The 25,018-nt window shown below is 60.6% G+C and overlaps 1 protein-coding gene across 9 annotated transcripts in view; it reads left to right on the top strand.

Moving 5' to 3' along the window:
* Window positions 1-24,789, top strand: part of TOM1L2 (target of myb1 like 2 membrane trafficking protein) — a 106,576-nt gene extending 81,787 nt beyond the window's left edge. For 2 of the 9 annotated variants that reach the window (XM_066365032.1, XM_066365038.1), the window contains 8 exons: window positions 2,283-2,331; window positions 2,697-2,820; window positions 6,480-6,597; window positions 8,462-8,534; window positions 11,501-11,587; window positions 17,644-17,703; window positions 19,829-19,982; window positions 21,166-24,789. In XM_066365032.1, coding sequence (XP_066221129.1) covers window positions 2,283-2,331; window positions 2,697-2,820; window positions 6,480-6,597; window positions 8,462-8,534; window positions 11,501-11,587; window positions 17,644-17,703; window positions 19,829-19,982; window positions 21,166-21,314 — 814 coding nt within the window. In that variant the 3' untranslated portion in view covers window positions 21,315-24,789. The remainder of the gene's footprint in view (window positions 1-2,282; window positions 2,332-2,696; window positions 2,821-6,479; window positions 6,598-8,461; window positions 8,535-11,500; window positions 11,588-17,643; window positions 17,704-19,828; window positions 19,983-21,165) is intronic. The other 7 variants (XM_066365035.1, XM_066365033.1, XM_066365036.1 and 4 more) reach the window with 7 other exon arrangements.
* Window positions 24,790-25,018: the final 229 nt, after the last annotated feature.

The raw sequence follows: 25,018 nt of genomic DNA on the forward strand, positions 1-25,018 counted from the left end.
GTGCTACTTTGCTCCCAGATGACAGGAACAATGCTTCCCATCCTCCTGGGAAGACGGGACGGCAGCATTAGGCTCTGCCCTTTGTAAGCCTCAGGCTGCTCTGCCTTCCTCACGCCCCCCAGCCCCAGGGGATGAGGATGGGGTGCACCTGGGGCTCCTGCACCTGCTCCTTTGAAGACCCTTTAAATTAGAAGAGGATCAAAGTGGGGAGGGACTCTACTAAGGAAGAAAGATTTTGTCTTTTCCATCTTTAAAAAAAGATTGTCCCTATTTGCAACAGTGGGCAGGGTACCTGCTGCACAGGGGACACATTCACACACACACACACACACACACGTTCACACACACACACACACTCACATACACTCACTCTCCCTCACACACACAACTAACACACACTCACATACACTCACACACTCACCCTCACACACACAACTCACACACAGTCACTCATACACACACTCACCCTCACACACAACTCACAAACACACACACACTCACATTCACACACACAGTCACTCACGCTCACACACACAACACACACACACACTCACTTGTACTCACACTCACACACTCACCCTCACACACACAACTCACACACAGTCACTCATACACACTCACCCTCACACACAACTCACAAACACACACACACTCACATTCACACACACACAGTCACTCACGCTCACACACACAACACACACACACTCACTTGCACTCACACACATACTCCTTTCAGTTCTTTCTGCAGCCGAATCATTTGTGGGCTTGAGGTAACAAATTTACAAATTCTTCTCCCTTTCCAAAGCCTCCCCCCAGAGTCCCCCCCCCATGCAGATGCAGTTCTCATTAGAGATAGCAGGATGGACAGTTCCCATCCCATCACTCGGGCGGGTGCACCTCAGGCTGTCCTGAACCACCTTTCCCAGAGCTCCTGGGTCACCCAGTGGCAGCACCACTGACCTCAGCCGGGCCAGCCTGCTCCTAAGCTTTAATTAAGCCCCTAGTCCCCTGCAGGTTTGGGGTCCTGGCCCCTCCTGACTCATGGCGCTAGCGAAGGTCAGTGTGACAGATACTTGCATTTGGGATCTTAGAGGGTGACTTATCTCGGTTTCAGCTGTGGCAGTAGAGAAGGGTGGTCCTGTGTCCACCTGGCAGAGGAAGAAACCTCTGCAGGGAGAGCTGGGGCCACCAGGGATGTGCACTTAGAGAACGAGGGGACATGGGAGATGCCTTCGTCCCAGCCCGAGACCTCTTGGTCTGGCCATGTGGTTCCAGTCTTACATGGGCTTGACTTTTAACCTCTTAGACCCGTTCCAGCCCTCTCTAGAGCAGGATGACAGGACCTAGTGTGGGCATTTTCACCTGAGCCTGCCGGTCCCAGAGTGACCACAAGTTCAGAACCAAGGACTGAGGCCATCACCCTGCAGTGCCATGCTGGCTAGGTGCTGTGGCAAAGGTGCTTCAGGATTAGAATTGTTCAGATGCGGTAATACCCCTCCTGTAGACCGTGGCTGGGAAACACCACACAAGTCCTTAAAACCATCATCGTCGACACACGTCCTAGCCAGATTGTCCCTTGGGGAGTTCCCTGCGCGGGGGACCAGTGTGGAGCAGTGAGTCCCAGGGAGTCTGGCTCTCGGTCCAGCTGGAGCAGGGCTCTTAGCCACCTGTTTGCCGTGGCGTTTGGGAGCTTGTAAATGCAGCCGTGGCCCACATATACCCCTCACAATTGCCCCTCCACTTCCCACCTGGTGTGAACATGACGGGTGAAGAGAGATGAGGGTGTCTGCAGCTGCCCTGAGCCACATCCCATCCTCGGCCAGCCTGCAGCCAACAGGCTGGGCGCAGAGACTGGCCGGCAGCCTCTCTTGGGACCCTTCCGCAGGGCCAGAGGCCCATGCCTGGCTTCCCCTTCCAGGTGCCTGCCCTGTGAAACAGGGCTTTGCCCCAGGTAAAATGGCTGGTCCAGCCTCTCCTCCGGGGACAAGAGGGGCGCCTGGGCCCAGAGTATGCGGGGATGACTGTGGGTGCTTCCAGTGGCCTCCTGGATGTGCCAGCCAGCACCCTGCTCCCTCACCTAAGGGTGCCCGTGGGGGAGGCCCGGAGGCTGGTCCTTCTCAGGGAAAGTGTGGTGCAGTGCATTGTGGGTCCCTGCCCTTTAGCCCAAAGGGGGCCTGGCTGGCCTCCTTTCCTGAACCCATCCCCAGAAACTTCACAGGACCAGTGAGCACCGTGGTGCCTGTTTGCCTCTCTCCTTACTCTGTGTCGTCTCCTCCTCTTAGGTTCGAACGGTACAGGTCGGGCCGATTGGTTCAAAATGCCAGTAATGGAGTAAGTATCCCTTCAGCGTTCTCTCGTCTCCGGAAGCCAGGAGCTGCTCGGCGTGCTCTCCCCTCTGTCTCAGAGCTGGGATTTAAATATGTGGCTCACTGAACAGCAGGCTCTGGCTGGTGGGCTGCTGAGGAGGAGCTAGCTGCCTGTCCCCGCGGGAGGGAGGGCGGCAAGCAGCCCCTGGCCTGTCCTGGGACTGGGGTGGGGGAGGAGCCAGAGGGCCCACGGCGCACCTGCTCTCAGGGTGAGGGGCCCTGCACTGCCTGTGTTGGTGCAGCAGCGCCACCCTGCACGGGGCCTGCTGGCTTTGACCTTGGAGACCGGCTCAGGGCTCTGTCACTCACTGCCACCTCGTGCTCTGACAGGTTCTGAGCGAAGTGACCGAAGACAACTTGATAGACCTGGGGCCTGGCTCTCCGGCTGTGGTGAGCCCGATGGTGGGGAACATGGCACCCCCATCCTCCCTCTCATCCCAGCTCGCTGGCTTGGGTGAGTGTCCCATGGGGCGGAAAGGACCTCCTTCGTGGGCCACCTCTCGGTGGGGGGTCTGGGCTGAGGCCCCCTGTGCCCTGTGTGGGAAGGCCTGAGGAGCACTGTGTGGGGAGTCCGTGCGGAAGTGCATTCCCGAGTCCTGGCTAACTGTGCACCTTCACTCAGCTCACCGCTTGTTTCCCTGAACTCAAAACTTACGCCTGGGTGGGGAGCAGGGGCTGGGGGAGGTCCAGGAAGTGGAAGCTGTTTGCCTTTTGAAGCAAGGCGGCTGCCGTGTTTTCTCTGGACTGTCGCTTGTGGTTGAAGTGATTTCCTTCTCAATATCAGCGAGGCCGAGGGCGGCAAGTGGGTTCCAGCTCATTGGCTGCTCGGAACACAGGCCTGAGAAGGGTGCTGGAGGCAGGTCCGGGCTCGGGACACGGGTCTGAGAAGGGTGCTGGAGGCAGGTCCGGGCTCGGAACACGGGTCTGAGAAGGGTGCTGGAGGCAGGTCCGGGCTCGGGACACGGGTCTGAGAAGGGTGCTGGAGGCAGGTCCGGGCTTGGGACACAGGTCTGAGAAGAGAGCTGGAGGCAGGTCCGGTCTTGGGACACAGGTCTGAGAAGGGTGCTGGAGGCAGGTCCGGGCTGGAAGACGGGTCTGAGAAGGGTGCTGGAGGCAGGTCCGGGCTGAAAGACGGGTCTGAGAAGGGTGCTGGAGGCAGGTCCGGGCTCGGGACACGGGTCTGAGAAGGGTGCTGGAGGCAGGTCCGGGCTCGGGACACAGGTCTGAGAAGGGTGCTGGAGGCAGGTCCGGGCTGGAAGACGGGTCTGAGAAGGGTGCTGGAGGCAGGTCAGGGCTCGGGACACGGGTCTGAGAAGGGTGCTGGAGGCAGGTCTGGGCTCGGGACACAGGTCTGAGAAGGGTGCTGGAGGCAGGTCCAGGCTGGAAGACGGGTCTGAGAAGGGTGCTGGAGGCAGGTCCGGGCTCGGGACACAGGTCTGAGAAGGGTGCTGGAGGCAGGTCCGGGCTCGGGACACAGGTCTGAGAAGGGTGCTGGAGGCAGGTCCGGGCTCGGGACACAGGTCTGAGAAGGGTGCTGGAGGCAGGTCCGGGCTTGGGACACAGGCCTGAGAAGGGTGCTGGTGGCAGGTCCGGGCTCGGGACACGGGTCTGAGAAGGGTGCTGGAGGCAGGTCAGGGCTCGGGACACAGGTCTGAGAAGGGTGCTGGAGGCTGGTCCGGGCTGGAAGACGGGTCTGAGAAGGGTGCTGGAGGCAGGTCCGGGCTTGGGACACAGGTCTGAGAAGAGAGCTGGAGGCAGGTCCGGTCTTGGGACACAGGTCTGAGAAGGGTGCTGGAGGCAGGTCCGGGCTGGAAGACGGGTCTGAGAAGGGTGCTGGAGGCAGGTCCGGGCTGAAAGACGGGTCTGAGAAGGGTGCTGGAGGCAGGTCAGGGCTCGGGACACGGGTCTGAGAAGGGTGCTGGAGGCAGGTCCGGGCTCGGGACACAGGTCTGAGAAGGGTGCTGGAGGCAGGTCCGGGCTGGAAGACGGGTCTGAGAAGGGTGCTGGAGGCAGGTCAGGGCTCGGGACACGGGTCTGAGAAGGGTGCTGGAGGCAGGTCTGGGCTCGGGACACAGGTCTGAGAAGGGTGCTGGAGGCAGGTCCAGGCTGGAAGACGGGTCTGAGAAGGGTGCTGGAGGCAGGTCCGGGCTCGGGACACAGGTCTGAGAAGGGTGCTGGAGGCAGGTCCGGGCTCGGGACACAGGTCTGAGAAGGGTGCTGGAGGCAGGTCCGGGCTCGGGACACAGGTCTGAGAAGGGTGCTGGAGGCAGGTCCGGGCTTGGGACACAGGCCTGAGAAGGGTGCTGGTGGCAGGTCCGGGCTCGGGACACGGGTCTGAGAAGGGTGCTGGAGGCAGGTCAGGGCTCGGGACACAGGTCTGAGAAGGGTGCTGGAGGCTGGTCCGGGCTCGGGACACGGATCTGAGAAGAGAGCTGGAGGCAGGTCCGGTCTCGGGACACGGGTCTGAGAAGGGTGCTGGAGGCAGTTCCGGGCTGGAAGACGGGTCTGAGAAGGGTGCTGGAGGCAGGTCCAGGCTCGGGACACGGGTCTGAGAAGGGTGCTGGAGGCAGGTCCGAGCTGGAAGACAGGACTGAGAAGGGTGCTGGAGGCAGGTCCGGGCTCGGAACACGGGTCTGAGAAGGGTGCTGGAAGCAGGTCCGGGCTCGGAACACGGGTCTGAGAAGGGTGCTGGAGGCAGGTCCGGGCTGGAAGACGGGTCTGAGAAGGGTGCTGGAGGCAGGTCCAGGCTCGGGACACGGGTCTGAGAAGGGTGCTGGAGGCAGGTCTGGGCTCGGGACACAGGTCTGAGAAGGGTGCTGGAGGCAGGTCCGGGCTTGAAGACGGGTCTGAGAAGGGTGCTGGAGGCAGGTCCGGGCTTGGGACACAGGCCTGAGAAGGGTGCTGGAGGCAGGTCCGGGCTTGGGACACAGGCCTGAGAAGGGTGCTGGTGGCAGGTCCGGGCTCGGGACACAGGTCTGAGAAGGGTGCTGGAGGCAGGTCCGGGCTGGAAGACGGGTCTGGGATTGACGGGGACTCTTGCCCCTGGGTTGACAACAGTGAGAGATGGCGAGGACGTACTGCTGTCCTTGAACTAACATCTATTGTCTGACACCGGAGCGAGGAAACACCGCTCTCCCCCAGCTCTCTCAGGGTGAAGGGTGTGTGGCTCCAGGCGGCCAGACATGCGGCACGGTGCCCGCTTATAACAGGGCGTAATACTGAAGGCTATTCTCCTGCTTTCTTATTTCTTAACATGTGTCTTTCTATCTTCATTTCATTTCACTTGAGTTGTGCTTATTTCTGGCTCTTGAGTATCTTATACTTGTAGCCTCTGTTTCTCGTCCAAAACAGGTTTCTCTGCCTCAGCCCATCTGGCCTGCGGTCACTGGGTTTAATAGCCAGCATTCAAATTGGGTTATGCTGCCTCCTTTCTTTGGGAAGGTCTGATGTTTCTTCACCGGCTCCTTTTCCTGGCAGCTGCAGCTTTCCCCCAGCCGCCTTGCACTAATCCCTCTCCGGAGCCTTGCTCACGGCACACACCCTGTGCTTCCGGGCCCTGTGCCTTTGGACCTGTCTCTTCTCCCCTCCTCCCCCAGGCAGAGTCCCACTTGTCCTTAAAGACCAATTCCTATGTCAGTTTTGAGTCTCTTCTGCAGTCTCAAGCTAAGTGCCACTGTTGTCCATCTCTCTCCCGTCTACTCTGAGTGCTCCTGAGACCAAGGACACACCAGACTCCATCTGGTCCAGTCAGGGTCTGGTTCTGAACATGGTGGGCAGCTGCACGATAGTTGTCAAAGAACCAGATGGCCCAGGTCCTGAGATGTTGCAGTTGAGCTGATGAGGAGCCCTCTGTCCCCAGGGCATGATGGGACATCTGTGGGGCGCTGGTCCCGGACCCCTCCTCACTGCCGTTCCTTCATGGTGACTTTCCTTGCTGTGAGCAGCTTGGGGGTCAGCGGCTGTTCTCACTCCGTCCAGACCCTGCCCAAGGCTCCTCTTGCACTGGTGGCCTGGGCGTGCTGAGGAGAGTGTCCCGACGTTGGGGCCGCCGTTAAGTCCACGAGCGATCCACACTTTGTTCTCGCCTCCCCCTTGTTCCTTCTGTCGCCGCAGACCTGGGGGCCGAGAGCGTCAGCGGCACCCTCAGCTCCCTGCAGCAGTGCCACCCTCGTGACGGCTTCGACACGCTCACCCAGACGAGAGGGAGCGCCCTGGCCGAGCAGCACAAGACGTATGTGGGGACCGTCCCGGTGGCTCTTGGAAGATGTTGGGGGAGGGTGGGTCCAGGCCTGGTCCCGGGCCAACACAAAGAGGCCTTTTATTTACCAAGTCTGGGGCTGCCAAGAACTTTGAAAGATGGCTGTGAGGACTTGGCAGGAGACTCAGATGTTGAATGCACGCCAACCGCCGCCTGCCTTGGGGTCGGCTGTAGTTGGATTTCTCCCGTCAGTCACGAGAGAGTGCCCTGCCCTTTGCTTCCTGTGCTGCTGCTACGGAAGCCTCGTCTGCAGGAGGGGCTGGGGGCTGGGGCGTGCGGGCAGGCAGGGTCGACCTGGGGCTGGGGGGTGCGGGCAGGCAGGGGTTCACCTGGGGCTGGGGGGTGCGGGCAGGCAGGGTCGACCCGGGGCTGGGGGTGCAGGCAGGCAGGGTCGACCTGGGGCTGGGGGTGCGGGCAGGCAGGGTCGACCCGGGGCTGGGGGGTGCGGGCAGGCAGGGGTTGACCTGGGGCTGGGGGGTGCGGGCAGGCAGGGGTTGACCTGGGGCTGGGGGTGCGGGCAGGCAGGGTCGACCCGGGGCTGGGGGTGCAGGCAGGCAGGGTCGACCTGGGGCTGGGGGGTGCGGGCAGGCAGGGGTTGACCTGGGGCTGGGGGTGTGGGCAGGCAGGGTCGACCTGGGGCTGGGGGTGCGGGCAGGCAGGGTCGACCTGGGGCTGGGGGTGCGGGCAGGCAGGGGTCGACCTGGTCCCTAGCAGCAAGGCGCCCCTGCCCAGGAGCACTCCTCCCGGGCTCTCGAGAGCAGCTTTGGGCAGGGTGAACCATATGGAATTGGGAGAGTTTATTACAAAATAGACAATTCCACGCACCTCAGGGAGGCACTGAAACAGGCTGTGGGCTTTCTGTTCAGCCCGTAGGCAGGTGAAGAACACTTTTCCCAACCTTTCCCAGGGCCTTGGGGGCTCAGCGTCTTGCTGCATTTAGCGCTCTGAGTCCCATGCTGCAGAATCGTCAGGTTGACCAGAAACCCAGGGCCCCATGCACCCTTGACCAGCAGAAGCCCCCTTGACCATGCATACAGTGGAAGAGGCCAGGGGGCAGAGGAAGACAGCCTCAGAATCCGCAGGCCCCCTCTCAGACCTCCTTTGTCAAATGCCACTGAGGCGGCTGCCTTTTTTATTTTTTTTAATTAAGTGAGAGGTAGGGAGGCAGAGAGACAGAATCCTGCATGCCCCCTGACCTGGACCCACCCAGCAAGCCCCCTTCAGGGCAATGCTGTGCCCATCTGGGGCCACTGCTCCATTGCTGGGCAACTGAGCTATTTCAGGACCTGAGGTGAGGCCATGGAGTCATCCTCAGATCCTGGGGCCAACTTGCTCGAACCATTCGAGCCTTGGCTGCGGGAGGAGAAGAGAGAGAGAGAGAGATAAAGGAGAGGGGGAAGGTGGAGAAGCAGATGGGTGCTTCTCCTGTGTGCCCTGACCAGGAACCGAACCTGGGATTTCCAAACACCGGGCCGACACTCTACTGCTGAGCCAACTGGCCAAGGCTTGAGGCAGCCACTTTTAAAGTAAGAAGTACTTTGCCTTTAGCTCACCTCCCACTGGGCAGTCCCAGAGCACTTCTGATCCCGTCACTGAGCTGTAGAGATGCCCTAATACAGCTCCTGAGAGTCCGGCTGAGGCCCCAGAGGAAATGCAGTCCTGAGCCAGTACTGGACCCCAGGCGGGGCCCCCAGCTCAGCGGCCGTCGGACAACACGCCAGGGCTGCGTGCGAGGGAGGGGCCGTGGGTGGAACGGTCACAGGTCCCCCCCACACCCTACCGTGTGACCGCGGGGGGGAGGGGACGACTAACTTTGCTGGTGCTGCTCTGTCTCCAGGGTAACTGGTGAGGATCCCCAGGCTGTAGGACACGCTTCTGCCCCAGACAGTCGGAAACAGAGCTCCGAAGTGGTAGGTCTTAACCCCTTTTCCTGCCTGGAGTCCTGTGGAGGGAAAGTCGAGCAGTGTGGTCCAGCTGGCTTGCATGGCGGGCAGGACGCACTGGAAAGGCTGGGATGCGGACACTGTTATCTCACCGAGTCCTTCCCACGGCTTGTGAGTGACAGCCCGGTCAGCCTTCCCATGATGTCCAAGAGGAAGCCAGCCCAGGGAGGGCGCCACGTTGGAGCACCCGGCAAGCAGACAGCGAGCAGGGGTCCCCCCTGTGGGGTCTGGCTCCAGGACCCTCTTCCTGCCTGGTGTCTCCGAGCTCCCGGGCACAGGCTCCCTGTCGCCAGTGTCGGTGCGCTGGGCAGGCCGGGCTCTGACGAAGTGGTGGCCCTTGCACGGAGGGCGATGCTGGCCGGAACCCCATCTTCTGCCGGTCACTTGCTGCTGGCCCAGAGGACCGGCACCAGCCTCGTTAGGAGGCGGCCGACGTCGGGGTGTTTGGGAAGCCGGGGCAGAAGGCAGGGGAGGAGCAGTGGGGTGGTGGCCAGGCGGCTGTGCTCCTCGGCGCCTGGTCTGGAAGCACCAGAGCTGAAGGCACTCTGCCGTGGAAAACGGCGCCTGTCAGGGCCCCGGACGCACCCTGGTTTCTGTGGGAGTCAGCTTATCGCAGGCGAGGGTCAGTGACTGTTCTCCCTTTGCCTAAGTGTGTCTGTGGCTGTGTGCAGGGGCAGGGCAGGGCGGGGCGGGGCCTAAAGGGGCAGTGCCCCTCTGCCCACTGGATGGGGCAGTCTCTCCCCTGGTGCCAGATGGGGGCCTCCTGCAGCCGCTGTCCAGAGGGGCGCTGGCAGGCAGCATGCTGCTGCTGGCTGTGCTGGGCGGAAGGGACTCCTCCTCCTCCTGACACAGCCGGGATCGCAGGGCTGTGCCTCCCCCGCACTGGCCACCAGGGGGCACAGAAGAGCCGCCCCGCCGCCTTGGGCTCTCAGTGCCCTGCCTTTCCACAGAAGGGTGGGTGGGCAGTGCCACTTGTACCCGAGACTGGGACTCCAGAGTCTACGCAGTCGTCACGGTTCTGTTCCCCCCCTTCTCAGAGTGCACCCCACCTGATTCAGGGGGGTGTTTGGGAGCGGGGCTGAGGCTCGCCAGCACGCTGCTGAGTGAGGCTGTCCCTTCCTCGTGGGCCCCTGCCCTGGCCTGCAGCCCTGTCCCTCAACCAGGCTGACCGGTTTGCTTCCCAGTCTGTCTCCAGGGCCTGCTCTGTCCATGCCAACGCGTGGTCACTGCTCCTTTGCCATTATCAGTGGCCACGCCTGGGTCCAAGGTAAGGAGATGTGGCCAGCCTCCCACCCTTCACCCTGTGGGTACGTGGCCTGGCCAGTCTCCGGTTTCAAAGGTCTTGATGACTCCAGCATGTTTTCCACACGATGACAGACAGACTGCCTCTCATGTCCTGCTTAATGAGGCCGTGCAGGGAACAGGGCTCGTGTTAGCTGTGCGTCTGTGTGCAACTGTGTGCACGTCTGTTTGTGCATGTGTATCTGTGTGTGTGTATGCGTGTGTGTCTGTGTGTGTGGATGAGTCCATGTCTGTGTGTGTCTTTGTATATCTTTGTCCCTGGGTCTGTGTCTCTCTAGGTGGGTCTGTGTGTCTGTCCCTGTGTGTCTGTCTGTGCCTGTATCTCTGTGTGTCTCTGTCTCTGTGTGTCTGTGTCTGTATCTCTGTGTGTCTGTCTGTGTCTGTATCTCTGTGTGTTTCTATGTGTCTGTCTGTGTCTGTATCTCTGTGTGTCTCTTTGTGTCTGTGTCTCTATCTCTGTGTGTCTGTGTCTCTGTGCGTCTATCTGTGTATCTGTGTCTGTATCTCTGTGTCTGTGTCTCTGTATGTCTGTGTGTCTGTCTGTGTGTCTGTGTCTCTGTATCTCTGTGTGTCTGTCTGTGTGTCTCTGTATCTGTGTGTCTGTGTGTGTCTCTGTATCTGTGTGTCTGTGTCTGTATCTCTGTGTCTCTGTGTGTCTGTCTGTGTCTGTATCTCTGTGTCTGTGTGTCTGTCTGTGTCTCTGTGTGTCTGTCTCTGTGTGTCTGTCTGTGTCTCTGTATCTGTGTCTCTGTCTGTGTGTCTGTCTGTGTCTGTGTCTCTGTATCTCTGTGTGTGTGTGTCTGTGTCTGTCTATGTGTCTGTGTGTCTGTCTGTATCTCTGTGTCTGTGTGTCTGTCTGTGTCTGTCTGTGTCTGTCTATGTCTCTGTGTGTGTGTGTGTCTGTATGTCTGTGTCTGTGTGTCTGTGTCTGTATCTCTGTGTCTGTGTGTCTGTGTCTGTGTGTCTGTATCTCTGTGTGTCTGTCTGTGTGTCTGTGTCCGTATCTGCGCTCACACACTGATTCGCATGCATCATCAGGCCAGCACTTCAGGTGACGTGGCTCCAGGTACTAAGCCACACAGGCCTGGAGATGAAAACTGGGTCACGGGAGAAAGTAAGAACACAGCAAGGGGTGGGGGGCTGTATGGCCGCACCCCAAGTGAAACTGAGTCAGTTGTCTTAACTTTAAATACTGCTATCATTTAAAAAAAGGTAACATACCCAAATTCAGAGTTTAAGCTAAGAGTGTGGAAAAAGAAAACGCAGGTTACTGAGGAGGAAAAAGGGAAGAAAAAGTAATAAGTTAGAAAAAAATAGAAACATTGTAAAAGCAGGCTCTTCGATAAACTGACCCTTTGCCGACCCTGGGAGTCCTGATGGGGAGAAACAGCCCTGGGTGGTCTCTGACTCACAGAGATTTCCCAAGGGGGCGGGAACAGTGGGCCTGTTGAGATTCTTGGTTACAAAACTTCTGTCTTCCAGGTAGGTAAAGGGGACATGGGGGGGGGGCATTGGGTCACATCCCCTTATGCGACAAACGGTCACCTCAGAACGGAGCTTCTCTGTCTCCATGATACTGTCTATACTGTTGCTTCCTTTTCATGGGTCTTGCTGTGACTTTTCTTTCTGAGACGTTTCTGTCCTCCGTCCAGAAGAGAGTTAAAGGTGGGCACTCTGACCTGGAGCCCATAGACAGCTGGCTCATAACCCAAGGAATGGTGAGAGGTCACTAGCTGAGCAGAGCTCCTTGTCCACCCCAGCGCTTCCCTGTGTCACCTGCTGAGCCCTTGTGAGTCAGACAGTACAAGGCCATTCTCCCCTTTGGACTGGGTGCCAAATTTTCTCCTCCTGTCTGTACATCTCCGTAAGCTGTGGACTTCCAGCCCCATAGAACGCCTCCTCTGGTTTTCTGCTGAGGTCCATGGCCCTGGGCCGTGAGGGTCAGGGGTCAGGAGGGCCCCTTCCTTCCTTCTACTGCCTGGAGCTCAGCAGTCCCCGTGTTCCAGGGTGAGCACAGGTTAGTGTGGCTTTTGCTTCTAAGGAATAGACACAGAGCATCTGACCAGCTGCTGAAGCCCCTGCAGCCTGTGAATTTGACAGTTCTGGGCTGATGGGTTCTACTGTGCTACAGTCTCGTCCTTATTTGTGCCCATTATGTCCCCCAGAAGGACCCGAGACCTCGTACAGAAACACAGACACAAGAGGAACAGAATAAAAGCAGACAGCCCGGCCAAGTTTAATATCGTGAATGCAGCTGGTTCTCGAGAAGCAGAGCTTTTTGGGCACAGACCTGGGAGGGTCTCCTGCCCTTCTGACCAGGGGCCCTGAGCCCGGTGCAGGGGGGAGGGAGAGCTCACCCCAGGGAGGTCCTGGCCCACAGTGAGCGCCTCTAACAGATCAGAGCCCCATGCGCCTGTGGCACGCTGGGGTGGGAGAGGATGCGGAGCAGGGGGGTGGGGAGAGCGTGGAGGCCCAGGCCCCTGCCCTGAGCTGGCCTGGGAGGCAGGCACATACCAGGAAAGAAGCATAGCTGAGCCCCGGGGACCGTGCCCGGCGGTGGCCAGGCAGGGCCATCAGAACCCTGGGGCAGAGGGGTGACCACCTGCCATCGGGTGGGGCCCATCTCCCTCCACTGGCCGAGCAGCGGGCACTCTGTCTGCACCAGCCCCCACAGCCCTGCCGAGCAGCGGGCACTCTGTCTGCACCAGCCCCCACAGCCCTGCCGAGCAGCGGGCACTCTGTCTGCACCAGCCCCCACAGCCCTGCCGAGCAGCGGGCACTCTGTCTGCACCAGCCCCCACAGCCGTGCTTAGAGAAACGGCTGCCTGAGCCCCTCCCCTCTCCCGTCAGGGACAGGCTGTGACTCTGGCGCACATGTGTGGGTGGCTGTAGAGCAGGACTCCTAGGAACCATGTTCACTCCATTGTCCAAGTTAGAAGGATCTGCTATGAGTCCTTGTGCCTATTAATCCTGCAAAATAAAAAAAGGACCCTGCCCACAAAAAAATTACCAAGTGTGGCCTTGGCAGCTGGTGGTGGTGCTGGCCTCTGCCCACAGAGGCCACCCCCCAACTGTCCTGTCTCCTCCTAGAGCTCCAGTCTCCGACTTCCCAGAAACAAGCCCAACTAACTGCTAACCTGGTACCTCACCCGTCTGACTGCAGTGTTTTTACTTTTAAACAACGTGCATTAATTGCTTTGCCTTACTTCCTGTAGCATAGAACCCTGAGTCTCCCCAAACCTCCTGGGTACAGATTCTTCACTTGGAAACTTTTTGTACTATCATGTGAGACCGAAGGGCTGGTGGCCCCGTCCTCACGCGCGGTGGCTGCAGGAGCTGTGCAAGGGGACGCTCACAGCCTCTCTGGAAACAGCACAGCCAGCTCCAGAGAGGGCCTGGCAGGGCTGGGGGTCACACAGCAGTCAGGCAGGCTTCCTGGTGGGCGGGGCAGTGGGGGACGGACCCCTGCTCTCTGCGACTTCCAGCACCAGAGTTAACAGCAGGCTCAGTACCAGTCGAAGAGACACAGACCCTTCCCGAACCAGCCTGCCCAGAGGTGGCTTGTGCCTGGCTGGCTCTCCCTTCCCACTGTCCCCAGCCTGTGGGCCTCTCCTGGCTGTGATTAGAGAGGAGTGTCCTCCACACGCTGGGCACAGCCAGGAAACTATCTGCCTGTGAATGCAGATAAGTCACTACCAGAACAGAAGGTTAGTGAAAGGAGTCTGCTGTTGCCCAAGCTCAGGGCTGGGGTGGGTGTGGTGGGGGTGCGGGCTCTCGACTGGGACCTGGAGGACACAGCACGCCCGGAGTCAGAGCACTGGCTGTGACTGAGCCAGCGGCGGCACCTCTTCCCTTAAGACAGGGGACCCGGCTCCTCCCTCAGCGGAGCTGTCCTCCCTGCAGCCACCGCTGTGGTCAGAATCCAGGGCTGGCCTCTGACAGTCCAAAGTTCTCCTTGGACTCTGGAGGTGGAAGGGTTCATCATCCCGTAGCTTCTGCTGGGCCAGCCCCGCCCGGCCCGGCCCGTCCTCGGACAGCTAGTTCTGGGCCCCGGTCTCTGTGGGAAGGGGCGTCCCGAGTAGCTGCTTTTCTTTCTCTCTCCACATTCTTTTCTTCTTTTCTGTATCCCTCCTCCAGCCCACTGTCTTTCAGATCCCTTGGACCAGCCTTGGGCTTGAATAATTACCCAAGAAGATGCTAGAACCATGGCAGGACAGAGCCTAGTCTCTTAGGGATGAGCTGGGCTGGCCCTCGTTTGATGGACAAGGGCCCTGGGGCCTTGTAAAGGCCTGCGGACCTGCCCGAGGCCACAGGGCAGCAGCAGAGTCCAGTGCCCTCTTCTCTAATCAGGACTGCTCCTTCCCTTCCGTCAGCCTGGGCAGGGAGCTTCCTCTTCCTCTGCGTCTCACCAGCCCGTCTCTAGAACAGTGTGGATGTGAGGTCTGGTCTGATAGCACCGACATCGTTAGAAGGGACTTGACCCTGGTGCGGTGCTCACAGCACTGGCTTTGGAGGGTAGGAGGGTTGTATGGCTAAGGTGTGGTGCCCAACCAGAAGCCAGTCAACCCCGCCTTCCGTGGGGGCTTTACTGCCAACCCGCACCCCGGCCCCACAGAGACTCCCGCCCGGAGGCCGAGTGCCTCTCATCCTGTGGGAGTCCATTCCAGTTTCTGACGTCCCTGGGTTTTTCCTCTTTTAACAGCTGATGCTCCGTTTGTTAAAAAGATTGATGTAAGCATCTGCACTGATGGCTTCAACCTCGACTCCCTGGCTCAGTCCTGGAAGTAATCTGCTTCACAAGCTCGTGAGGGCTGTGCAAGTCAGTGAGTCGCTTGTGGGTGGGTCCTCCTCTGACACTGGTCCCGGGTCCTGGGCCCCAGCCCACAGACAGCTCTCCTTGCAGGGTCTCTCGAATCTGGGGTCCTCTCACTTTGAGACCCTCTTCCTTTGTGCCTCTGGCCAAGCCAGCGCACACCCCCAAGGTCTTGACGTGGTGGCTGTTAGTTATTCTGATAGGTGACTCGCCTCCTCTGGTTCCACGGGGTCCTTCGTGTCCCTCAGGAGAGCGGACAGCCGTGGGTTGGGAGCAAGAGCAGCCGGATGCAGCTCAGCTGCAGCTGTGACTGCCTGTGTCTTCCCCAAAGAGCCGGGCCTGGGTTCTGAGTTTGGGAACAGACGCCCCAACTGGGAAGCTCAGGGATTCAGACCCATGGGCTGTAAGAGCTAGATGTCACTGAGCTATCACCCTGCTTCACAGAGGAGGAAACTGAGACCAAGACTTGCCCAAGCCCCTGTCCCTCCTCCTGAGCTCCTGGGTGGAGACGAGGGCCCGGGGAGAAGCGGAGCACCAGGTCCTGCGTCAGTGAGCTGGGACCCAGCCAGCCCAGCGGTCAGCGACTCACGCACAGGGCCTGGGCCTCGCCTGGGGGGCTCTGCACGAGCACACTGCTTATTTGGAGAAGCCTAGGAGGAAAAGTTCCCATGATCCAGCTTCAGGGGAATTTCTTTCAGGGGGTGTGGAGTCTCTCCAATGTCAGTGTTTGTTTTCAGGACGTGTTGGTTCTCAAGATTAGTCCTCGAGGAAGAAAGCCTGGAGCATGACCCCTGGCCTCGAGGGACTTATTTTCGAACAGTAACACACAAAAAAATTAATGAGCAAAATCTGAAGGTTTAAGGCCCATGACCTCTTAGTGGCTTTTTCAGAATTTTGCACCACACTGAAGAGCTCTGTCCACGGCATTTCCATTTTCCTAGGTGGACTAAAGCTGGGCAGATAAAAAGCCCAGGGAGCCTCCCAACAGCTGCTGTTGGGTGTTTTCTTTCTGAAGATGCAGCTGGCTTTTCAAGCGTTAGCTTTGGGAACCTGGCCTGGTGGCACCCTCACAGAGGCCTGGCATTCTGACTTCTGAGTGTCGAGATAATAAAAACTGGCGTGTCCTGTCATGGGAGCATGTCAAGGCAGAAGTCCCACCAGCAAGCATAGCGTTAGCAGAGTGCAGCCGGCATCCTGACTGCTTTTCGTCGGTGGGGGAGGGGTGCCCCGGGCTGTCAGTGAGCCCACTGGGCGGTAGCTCTCCGGAGTGAGAACCCCGACCTTCATCCCTAGGAGTCGTTTCAGGGCGATGGAACTCCTTGGTATTGTTTCGTTCAAACCTGAAGTCCTTAGTAATTCAAAGACATAAAGTGAGAACAGAGACTCTTACTAGTCTGACCAAGGCTGGCCTGAGCCCTTGGGAGAGTGTGTGACTGCCCACGCTGGGCCAGCAGTTCGGCCCACGCACACCCAGCTACTCCCGTTCACCAGAGTGAGTGTGTGCAGCACAGCAGGTGGTCAGAGGCACCTGCTCGGCGTGCTGGGGGCACCAACATCCTTGCCCCCTACCCCCCAAACCCCGTCCCTGGCAGGGCCCCCCCTCGGGGAATGGCTCGCATCAGGGCAGGGCTGGTGGTAAGGAACCCTCGTCCTCCCGTGTGGAGGTCATGTCATGTCTTCAATTGGGCACATGGAGAGGCAGTCCTTTTACTGCTGATTTTAACTCTATTCTTTGCCCTGGGTTGTGACCCTGGGGTGAAGCCAGCGACAGACTCAGTGCTGGCGATTTCCCTAGGAATAGTGGGTTTGTGAGCCCCTGGGAGACACTGCTCAGCTCCAGGCTAGTTGGGCAGGCAGACAACCTCGGTGAAGGCCAGTGAGCTCCTGCGTGTAGGCTGGGAGCCAACATTTCATTAGTGTGACTTCGAGAGGGTTTAAAGGTTACCTTTTCCTCTTACCATGTTATCTCGGGTAGCAACTTAAATATCTGTTTCCAGCCAGGTGTGTTCTTCAGAACACGCCCCCAAGGCCCTTGGCTTGTGCTCCAGAGCGGGTGTGCTCAGGCACCCGCGATGAGGCGTGTCTCCGTGTGCTGGGGGGCCCAGTCACCCGCTGGCCACCACTCCCCATCTCAGCTGGACTCATTGACTGCGGAAACACAGCCAGCCACTAAAGCTAGGAAGCAGGACAGGACCAAGGGAGCCATTGATGCAGACCCAGCTAGTCTCCTGCAGATACACGAAGACTCAAGCCCCTAAGTCTCTCTTGTTATGAAGCCTTTGTTTTGTTTCTGTTGGTGGTGAAATGTGCCCGCCTTCTGTAGGCCAGCCCCCCCCCCCCATGCCTCTCTCCCACTCAGGGATGCACCAGGATGCATTTTGCAATATGATCAGTGAGCAGGCAGAGCCCAAATGGGCTCCCAGGGCTGGCTGCAATGCTGCCCGGCCGCCTGGACCCCTGCTCTGGACAGATGGCCACGGGGCCTCCCCAAGTGGCATCAGGGGCCCACTGGTGTCTCCTTGAGTCACCCAGCCCACCCCACCCCCTGGGACTGGGCTCAACAGCAGGTAGACAGGACTCCTCCAGGTGTGGTCAGGGAAGGGCTGAGAGCCAGCCTGCAGGAGCAGCGCATTCCTGAGATGAGAAGGCACTTTGCAGCCGGGCGAGACCCGTGATGTGGGGCTGGCACCCTAGTCAAAAAGTTCTCCATTTCAAGAATGCGTACTGCCCCCCCCCCCCCCGCCCCGTCAGCCCTGCTGCTCAGCACTGGCCTCCTCGCTTCCCTCGCCTGTCATTCCACGTGGCTGCCCATGTCGCTCGCGCCTGCTGTGCTCTGTTGTTTTTTTCTTTGTGTGCGTTTTGGTTTTATTTGGGGGTTGCTTTTGACGATTTACTTTGTTTGGTGTTCTGTCTCCCTCGCCTGGCTGTGCGGCTGCCTGGCCCACCGCTTGCGCCCTGTAGATCCCTGTCGCGCAGCCCTCTGTCATGGACGACATTGAGGTGTGGCTCAGGACGGACCTGGTGAGACTCCTGGCTTCTCTCTTTCCAGTGTGGGGTGTGGCGAGGACAGGCCTCAGGGGCAACCCCGGGGGGCCTTGGAGAACCGAGACGGGCAGGTGTGGCCCCCACGGCCACCAGGTCCACACGCGTGGCCTTGGAGGACCGAGCCAGGCAGGTGTGGCTCCCACAGCCACCAGGTCCATGCGCGTGGCCTGCGGAGGAACCAGACGGGCAGGTGTGGCCCCCACGGCCACCAGGTCCACGCACGTGGCCTGCGGAGGAACGAGACAGGCAGGTGTGGCCCCCACGGCCACCAGGTCCACGCACGTGGCCTTGGAGGAACGAGACGGGCAGGTGTGGCCCCCACAGCCACCAGGTCCACGCACGTGGCCTTGGAGGAACGAGACGGGCAGGTGTGGCCCCCACAGCCACCAGGTCCACGCGCGTGGCCTGCGGAGGCCTGGCTGGGATGAACACTGTGCCCGAGGCAGGGTGGGGTCCGGCGAGCCCTTGCTGACCTCGCGCACACACTTTCCCCCCAGTTCCTCCCAGTTTCAGGTGTGGGTGTGTGTACTGGGTTCTCTTGGTTTTTGTTTTCCCTTTTTTTTTTTTTTTTTTTTTTTTGGTGAGGTTTTCTGTTTTTAAGGAGTTTTTTTGTGTTTTGGTTTTCCTTTCCTCATTGTGACATGCACACAGAGATGAGCTGGGTGGTTAGTTTTTATTTTACATCCACTGTCACTTCCCTTGTCCGGTGTCCTCTGGTGTCGGCTCTGTGAGGACTCCTGCCCCAGAGGCCGTTGTCGTCGTCCCCAGAGCTAGGGCAGGACAGCAAGGACCTCAGCAGGCCCCGAGCAAGGAGGGCACCAGAGGCCGGCCCCACCCTCTGCCCCTCACAGGGCACTTGCTCTCAGCAGCCTGTGCTGGAGGCAGGGTGGAGGCCATTGGCTGGTGACCCATGAAGAAATGCATCCTGGGAGGGGAAGTGGCTTGCCCAAGGTCACGGGCTGCAGCTGGTTGGATTCTTTCTCAGATCGGGAGACACCTCATCTCTTGCTGCTAGCTGCCTCCTCTCCAGTGGTCCCTGTCCCCAGAGTATGGAAGTTCTTTAGTCACAGGGTCAGCTTAGCAGGCTCTGGGCTACTGATACAGACAGCCCTTCCCACACGAGAACAGCGGACCTGAGACAGGGCTTCCTGCTGCTCTGGGCCACCCCCCTGGAAGGCCAGGCTTTCCAAAGACACTTACGGCCACCCAGGTGCCCTCCGTGGGAGGAAGAACAGGTCCCACTATACCCTTCCTGAAGGGACGCCTGGTAAGCAGGAAGGGCCAAGGCCTTCACCTCACCAAGGGGACCCCCAAGGTCCACACAGGGGAGTGCTTGTCTGTAAGACTGCCGAGTGGGCCGGTGGCACAGCCAGGAAGGAAGCCAGGCCTCCTGGCACGGCCCTGGGCCTCACGCCCTTCCCACCCAGCTCTCCTCATCCCTGCAGAGAGTGCCCAGGGACCACCACATTCTCCAGACAAAACCACAGCTGACCCCCTCTCATTAGGAAGGAGTCACAGAGCCTCCGTGGCTCCTCAGGACCGGCAGCCGGTGACGGAATCCGGGCCACAGAAGCCGGCTGGCGCAGCGCCTGGGCGGCCACGGGACACAGCCTCCAACCGGTCAGGCCTCCACTGCCAGTGCCAAGCAGCACCCGGTGCCAGGCCCTGTGCCGTGGGCATCGTGGCTCCCGGAGCCCTGCGGCTGCCTGCAAAGGGGCGCTGAGGAGAGGGCTCCCGAGGGCTGGGTGCGCCCTGGCTCCGCTCTTTGTGCCCCTCAGGGAAAGGGGGTGTCCAGAGGCCGTCCATGGTCCTGCCGGCTGCTCAGCCCAGAGAGCCAGCTTGCACCTTTTTTTTGGAATTTTTCTTTTGGGCCCTTCTGAAGGGTCAAAACCTGGAACCAACTCAGAGGGTTTTGATTTTTGCTTTTTCAAGTCAACATCTGTCTCGCCAATAAGATAAATAGTGCTTGACTGTTACGGAGCTCTGGGACCGGGAAGCAGGAAGTTTTGCTTGGACTGCCATGGGCATTCTGCTGCAGGGTGGCCCTGGTGGGGCGTCGGCCCTGCCGTGCGGCCCTAACGCTGCTCTCTGCCCTCCACAGAAAGGCGATGACCCGGAGGAGGGCGTCACCAGCGAAGGTACGGACGGCCTGCAGCCTTACAGCACTGCTGCCCGAGGGCCACGCCCCCTGGGCTCAGGGTGCCCGGGGCTGGCCTCCCACCACCTCGGAGCCTCCGCTGCGGGAACCCCTTCTGGTACCTGACCAAGGCTAGGCCTCTCGGGCCCAGAACTTGTTAACTCTGCCCTATTCAGGTCCCAAGCGAGTGAGGGGGGTGTCAGAAAGAGCATGTGGGCCCTGGCCGGTTGGCTCAGTGGTGGAGCGTTGGCCTGGCGTGCAGGAGTCCCGGGTTCGATTCCCAGCCAGGGCACACGGGAGAAGCACCCATCTGCTTCTCCACCCCTCCCTCTCTCCTTCCTCTCTGTCTCTCTCTTCCCCTCCCGCAGCCAAGGCTCCATTGGAGCGAGGTTGGCCGGGGTGCTGGGGATGGCTCTGTGGCCTCTGCCTCAGGTGCTAGAATGGCTCTGGTCGCAGCAGAGCGACGCCCCAGATGGGCAGAGCATCACCCCCTGGTGGGCGTGCCGGGTGGATCCTGGTCGGACACATGCGGGAGTCTGTCTGACTGCTTCCCTGTTTCCAACTTCAGAAAAATACAAAAAAAAAAAAAAAAAGAGCATGTGGCTGTTAGGTCACAGAGCTAGTGAACAGGAGGTGATGCTGCCGTCCGGGTCAGCATGGCCCCCCAAACCTGTGCTCCTCACCAGTGTGCCCCCCAGGCTCAGCCCAGTAAGACAGATGCCGTGCAGTCTACAGGGCACACAGGGAGCCTCTCCCGTGACCTCACTCCTGGGGGCCAGCTGTCCGGGTCATGTGCTTCTAGAAGTTTCTGTCCCAGTCCCCTCGCGCTCTCTCCCCCCCTCACCCCCTCTCCCTCCCACCTGGACTTCGCACTGCGTCCTCATCCTCGCACAGCTGGACCATCTGGTCAGCTCCCTCCTCAAGCACAGCGTGCTGGCGGGAGGGTGGGGGAGCAGACATTCCCTGCCAGGCGGAAGGAGGACTGGTCAGAGGGTTGAAGGGCTGCGGGTTGGAGGGTCAGGAGCCTCGGCCACCCTCGGCCCCAGCCCCCAGCGGGTCCCCTGCTCGCCCTGGGGGTGGCAGAGCGCCCACAAGCAGCCCTAGCCCTGGCTGGCTGGTCCCGTCCCTCCCTCCTCCCACCGGCAGGTGGCCCGAGCCAGTGCAGCCAGGGTGGGGACTCAGGCTGGGGTGACCTGTGGGCACGAGGGAGTGGGCTCTGGGGGAGCAGGGGGACTGGCTGTCTGAGCCTCGGTGCGGCCTCGCCCCACCAATCCTGGCACCGGCCTCGTTGTGTATTGCAGAGTTTGACAAGTTCCTTGAAGAAAGAGCCAAAGCTGCTGAAATGGTTCCCAGCCTCCCCTCCCCTCCAGCGGAAGCCCCGGCTCCAGCCTCAGACTCCTCCAGCAGGAAGAAGCCAGAGCGGTCAGAGGATGCCCTCTTCGCCCTGTGAGCTACTCTGGGGTCTGGCTCCCCAAGGGCAGGTCACCTCTCGTCCCCTCCCCCCTCCATACCAGGCACTGGCCACTCCTGCACCCCTCAGTCCTGCGGTCCTGCATTGCTGTGTCTCCATGGAAACGCCACGGTGTTTGCTACCAGGCCTCCCGCCAGTCAGGACAGCGTCGGCCACCTCTCTGGGCAGTGGGACTGTGTCACTGCAGCCAGGGCCCTCGGCCCCCAGCCCTGCCGCCCACAGGACCCCTCTGCCCACGTCCTCCCCGAGTGGGTCAGCAGCAGGGCCCGGCCTTGGGCGAGGCAGTCTCCTTGGGGCTATGTCCTGAGCAGACACTGGGACTGTCCCTCCTGCGGTCACCGGCCCACAGAGAGGGGACTCGGACACTGGCCCCTTCCTCCACATGCCCTGTCCCTTCCTGGCCCCACAGGTCAGGCTGGCCTGTCCGTCCCTGCTGCTCTGTCTCAGAACGGGCTTGCCCGCACCTCAGGCTCGGTCTCCCTGGGAAGGGCTGCTCCCTGACGGGCGCGGCCTGTGGCACGTGGCGTGCTCAGCACTTAGAAGGCTCTGAGCGCTTCTGCGTGGGGTCTCGGCAGCCGTGCCTGGGACCAGGTGGCTTCTCGTGGACCGCGCTGGAGGGGGGCTGGGAGGGCAGCACTCAGTCTCTGGACAGTGGCCACTGGCATGCTGGTCAGCTCCTGTGGGGATAACGACCACCACAAACCGACTGGCCCTGCGCACTACGCCCCCCACCAGCTGCCCCGTCTGTGGAGGGGGAGGGTCTGGCTGCTTGCTCGGGCGTGGTGGGTGTGAGCATCTGTGTGGGGGCTCCGGCCTGGCCCAGGGCGGCCTCGGGGCCTTGACCTCAGCCCCCGCGCTGACAGCTCTGTGCCATGCTCAGAGCGCTGAAGGACTGAGGGCCACAGCAACACAGCCCCTGCCGAGGCCTTCTCCACAGACCGTCCTGACACCTGACCCCCAGCCCAGCTCTGCCCGGGCCCCGGGTCTGTGTTCTCCGGGCCCACCTGGGAGGCTGGCAGCCGGGCTGGGGCCCAGGCATCAGGGTAAAGCCTGGCCAGGCCACCGTGTGGTCCCAGCCCACCGTGTGGTCAGCCTTACCCGCCTGACTCTAGGAGAGAATTCAGGGCCAGCTGGGGGTCGTGTTGGACAGGAATGGCTCTGGTGGAGAGCCAGGTGCTCTGCACCCCAGAACACCGGACCCAGCCTAGCCCTGTGGCAGTTTCCTCCAGCAGGGAGGCTGTTGGGTCTGGCTGGGGGGGCGGGGTTCATCTGGCAGGACCAGCTGGAAATGTCACACTCCAGGTCCTTAGAGAACACTCCTCCAAAGAGGAGCTCAGTCAGACTGGTCCCAGCCCTGCTGTCCCTGACGGCAAGTGCCACAGCCCCCGGCCCGCCCTGGCCCTTTGCTAGTCCCCACCTGTGCACGCACTTCCCGAGGGCGGGGCTTGTAGGCCTGATGGCTGGGTGTCTGAAGCCAGCTGGCTTGACAAGAGCTGCAGAGAGGTGTCTGGGATGGTGGACATGCCCAGTGACCTCCGCGAGTGTCCCCAGCCCTTTGACCCAGCCTGAAGTTGTCCCTGTGAGAGCCGGGGGCTCGCGTTCACGCTTGCCAGCTGTGGTAGTGGGCAGCGGGCCTCAGGCTGTCAGTCCTGTGGAGCCACAGCCCCACAGCCACCGTGCACCGGCCTCTGAGGGAAGAGCCAGTCTCCCTGTCCTGTGGGAGAGGGAGTGAGGGCCTCAGGGGAGAAACTCCTGGCAGAGTGAGGCCGAAACGTGCACCCACCCAGGGAGACCTCAGCAAAGCCCCTCTCAATGCCTGTGGGCCAGAGCTGCCCCCTCCCCCCGCTCCGCTGGGCAGTCGTGGTGGTGGACTCCGGTGGGCTGGCAGGAGGGCCCTGGCCCGTGCAGAGAAGTGTCACCTGTTCTCCCGGCTGGAGCCACACCTCCTGCTCACACAGGTCCAGAGGCAGCCTGCCTCCCCCTTGAGGCCGAGATGACCCCTGCTTGAGGCCTGCACAGGAAGTAGGTACAGGCCCAGGTGCCTTAGGGTGAGGGTGCTGCCCGGCCTGCTTCCTGCCCTGAGGCCGTAGGCGCCCTGGCCACAGGGCCGCTGGACCCCTTCTGCGTAGGGCAGGGAGAGCCCTGGCAGGACGCTGGTCAGAGCCTGCCCCCAGGAGAGAGACCCCCGCGAGCCCGCCTCCAGTGTTAGAAATCACAGATTCAGAATGTACTTTAATCACACTAATTATACCTGATTATAGGTTAAAATATTTATTTTGTCAAAATATTTTCTTGGGGATGTCTTGAACCCTTTCTGTGTGTATTGTGTGTGGACGTGGAAACGGACTGTCTCCTCCTGCCAGCCCTGGCGCTGGGCAGCAATGCCGGCTCTGGTGCAGTTTGACCCAGGGCACCTGGGTGGCCTTTGGCCAGACTGCCCCAGAGCAGCCCCTGCAGGTCCCCCGGGCACTGAGCACAGATGCCAAGTCTCATCCGCATGCAGGGGCAAGGGGTTTCAGAGCTAAGGGGCGTGCTGCTGGCCGGGGCGGGGGGAGGGGGCCCTGGGCACCTCCTGTCTGTCCTGTCTGTCCTCCTGTCTGTCCACCCCTCAGTGTGAGTGACCGCTGCCTGTCCTGGACCACGCCTTGGTTCCCGGCCCTTCCCTCCCTCACCCAGGGGTCCAGAGCAAGAGGGCCTGAGGCGGCAGGGGGCCCGCCCCACCCGTCAGGTCCCCGGCTAGCAGGGTGCCGCCCGGGGGTCTGGATGGCCGGACTCCTCCAGCATCTGGGGGTGGCTGCTCCGGCCTCCCACACTCCCAGGCCTCTCCTCTCCTGCTGCCACACCCCAAGACCACCTGCACACATACAGCCCAGCCTTCTGGATGTTTCCAGGGGCTGCGGGCCAGCGAGGGGAAAGCGCTCTGGAGGAGTGTGTGCTCAGCCTGGCCTCCAGCCATCTCCTGTTAGGACTCTGGGCTCCTGTCCCCTGTCCACCCAAGTGGACGCGGCTAAAGGCATGTGTGCCCAGAAGATGCCCCTATCATACCTGCCTCTGCCAGGGCCCCTCTCCAGCCTTTCCTGTCCACTGGGGTCCCAAGCCAGCCCTGCCCACACCCATGACATCGGTCAGCCCCAGAGTCACACTGCTTCTCTCTAGGAAACCTGGCTCTCCTGGAGAAAGGGAGGTGGGTATTTATTTTGTAACGTCTGCAGTTCCTTTGTGAGGGTTCTCAGGATTGTCGGGCACTGTTGAGAAGAGGAACGTGTTGAGTTTGTTGTCCAGTCGTCCCAGAGTGGTGTTCCTTCACTGTTGTGTGTTTCTGTGGGCAGAGCCGGTTCTGGAGGGCAGGGCACACAAGGCTCAGCGTCCATCCACCCACTGGCTCTCCCAGATGTCGTCTCTCAAATTTGGGTTCTTGCATGTAAAATACTCCACAATAAACAAACCAACGGTTCCTACGTGGTTTCTGTTGAGTTGACTGCGATTGTCGAGGGGCTGGCCAGGTCTGACCACCTGTCCTCTCTAAGCAGGGGCCGCCACAGGGCTCTGATGGTGGGACAGCCAGGGAAACCCAGCCCAGGCTTCCCCTGGTGCCCGCTGCTGCGGGAGTCTGGGCCGGAGGGAGACCCCCGTGTTTGGGGCACAGCCCAGTCTGGGAGCACTGGAACCCAGGCTGTGGTCCT

This window comes from Saccopteryx leptura, chromosome 2, assembly GCF_036850995.1.
Source record: "Saccopteryx leptura isolate mSacLep1 chromosome 2, mSacLep1_pri_phased_curated, whole genome shotgun sequence".
Taxonomy (NCBI): Eukaryota; Metazoa; Chordata; class Mammalia; order Chiroptera; family Emballonuridae; genus Saccopteryx; species Saccopteryx leptura.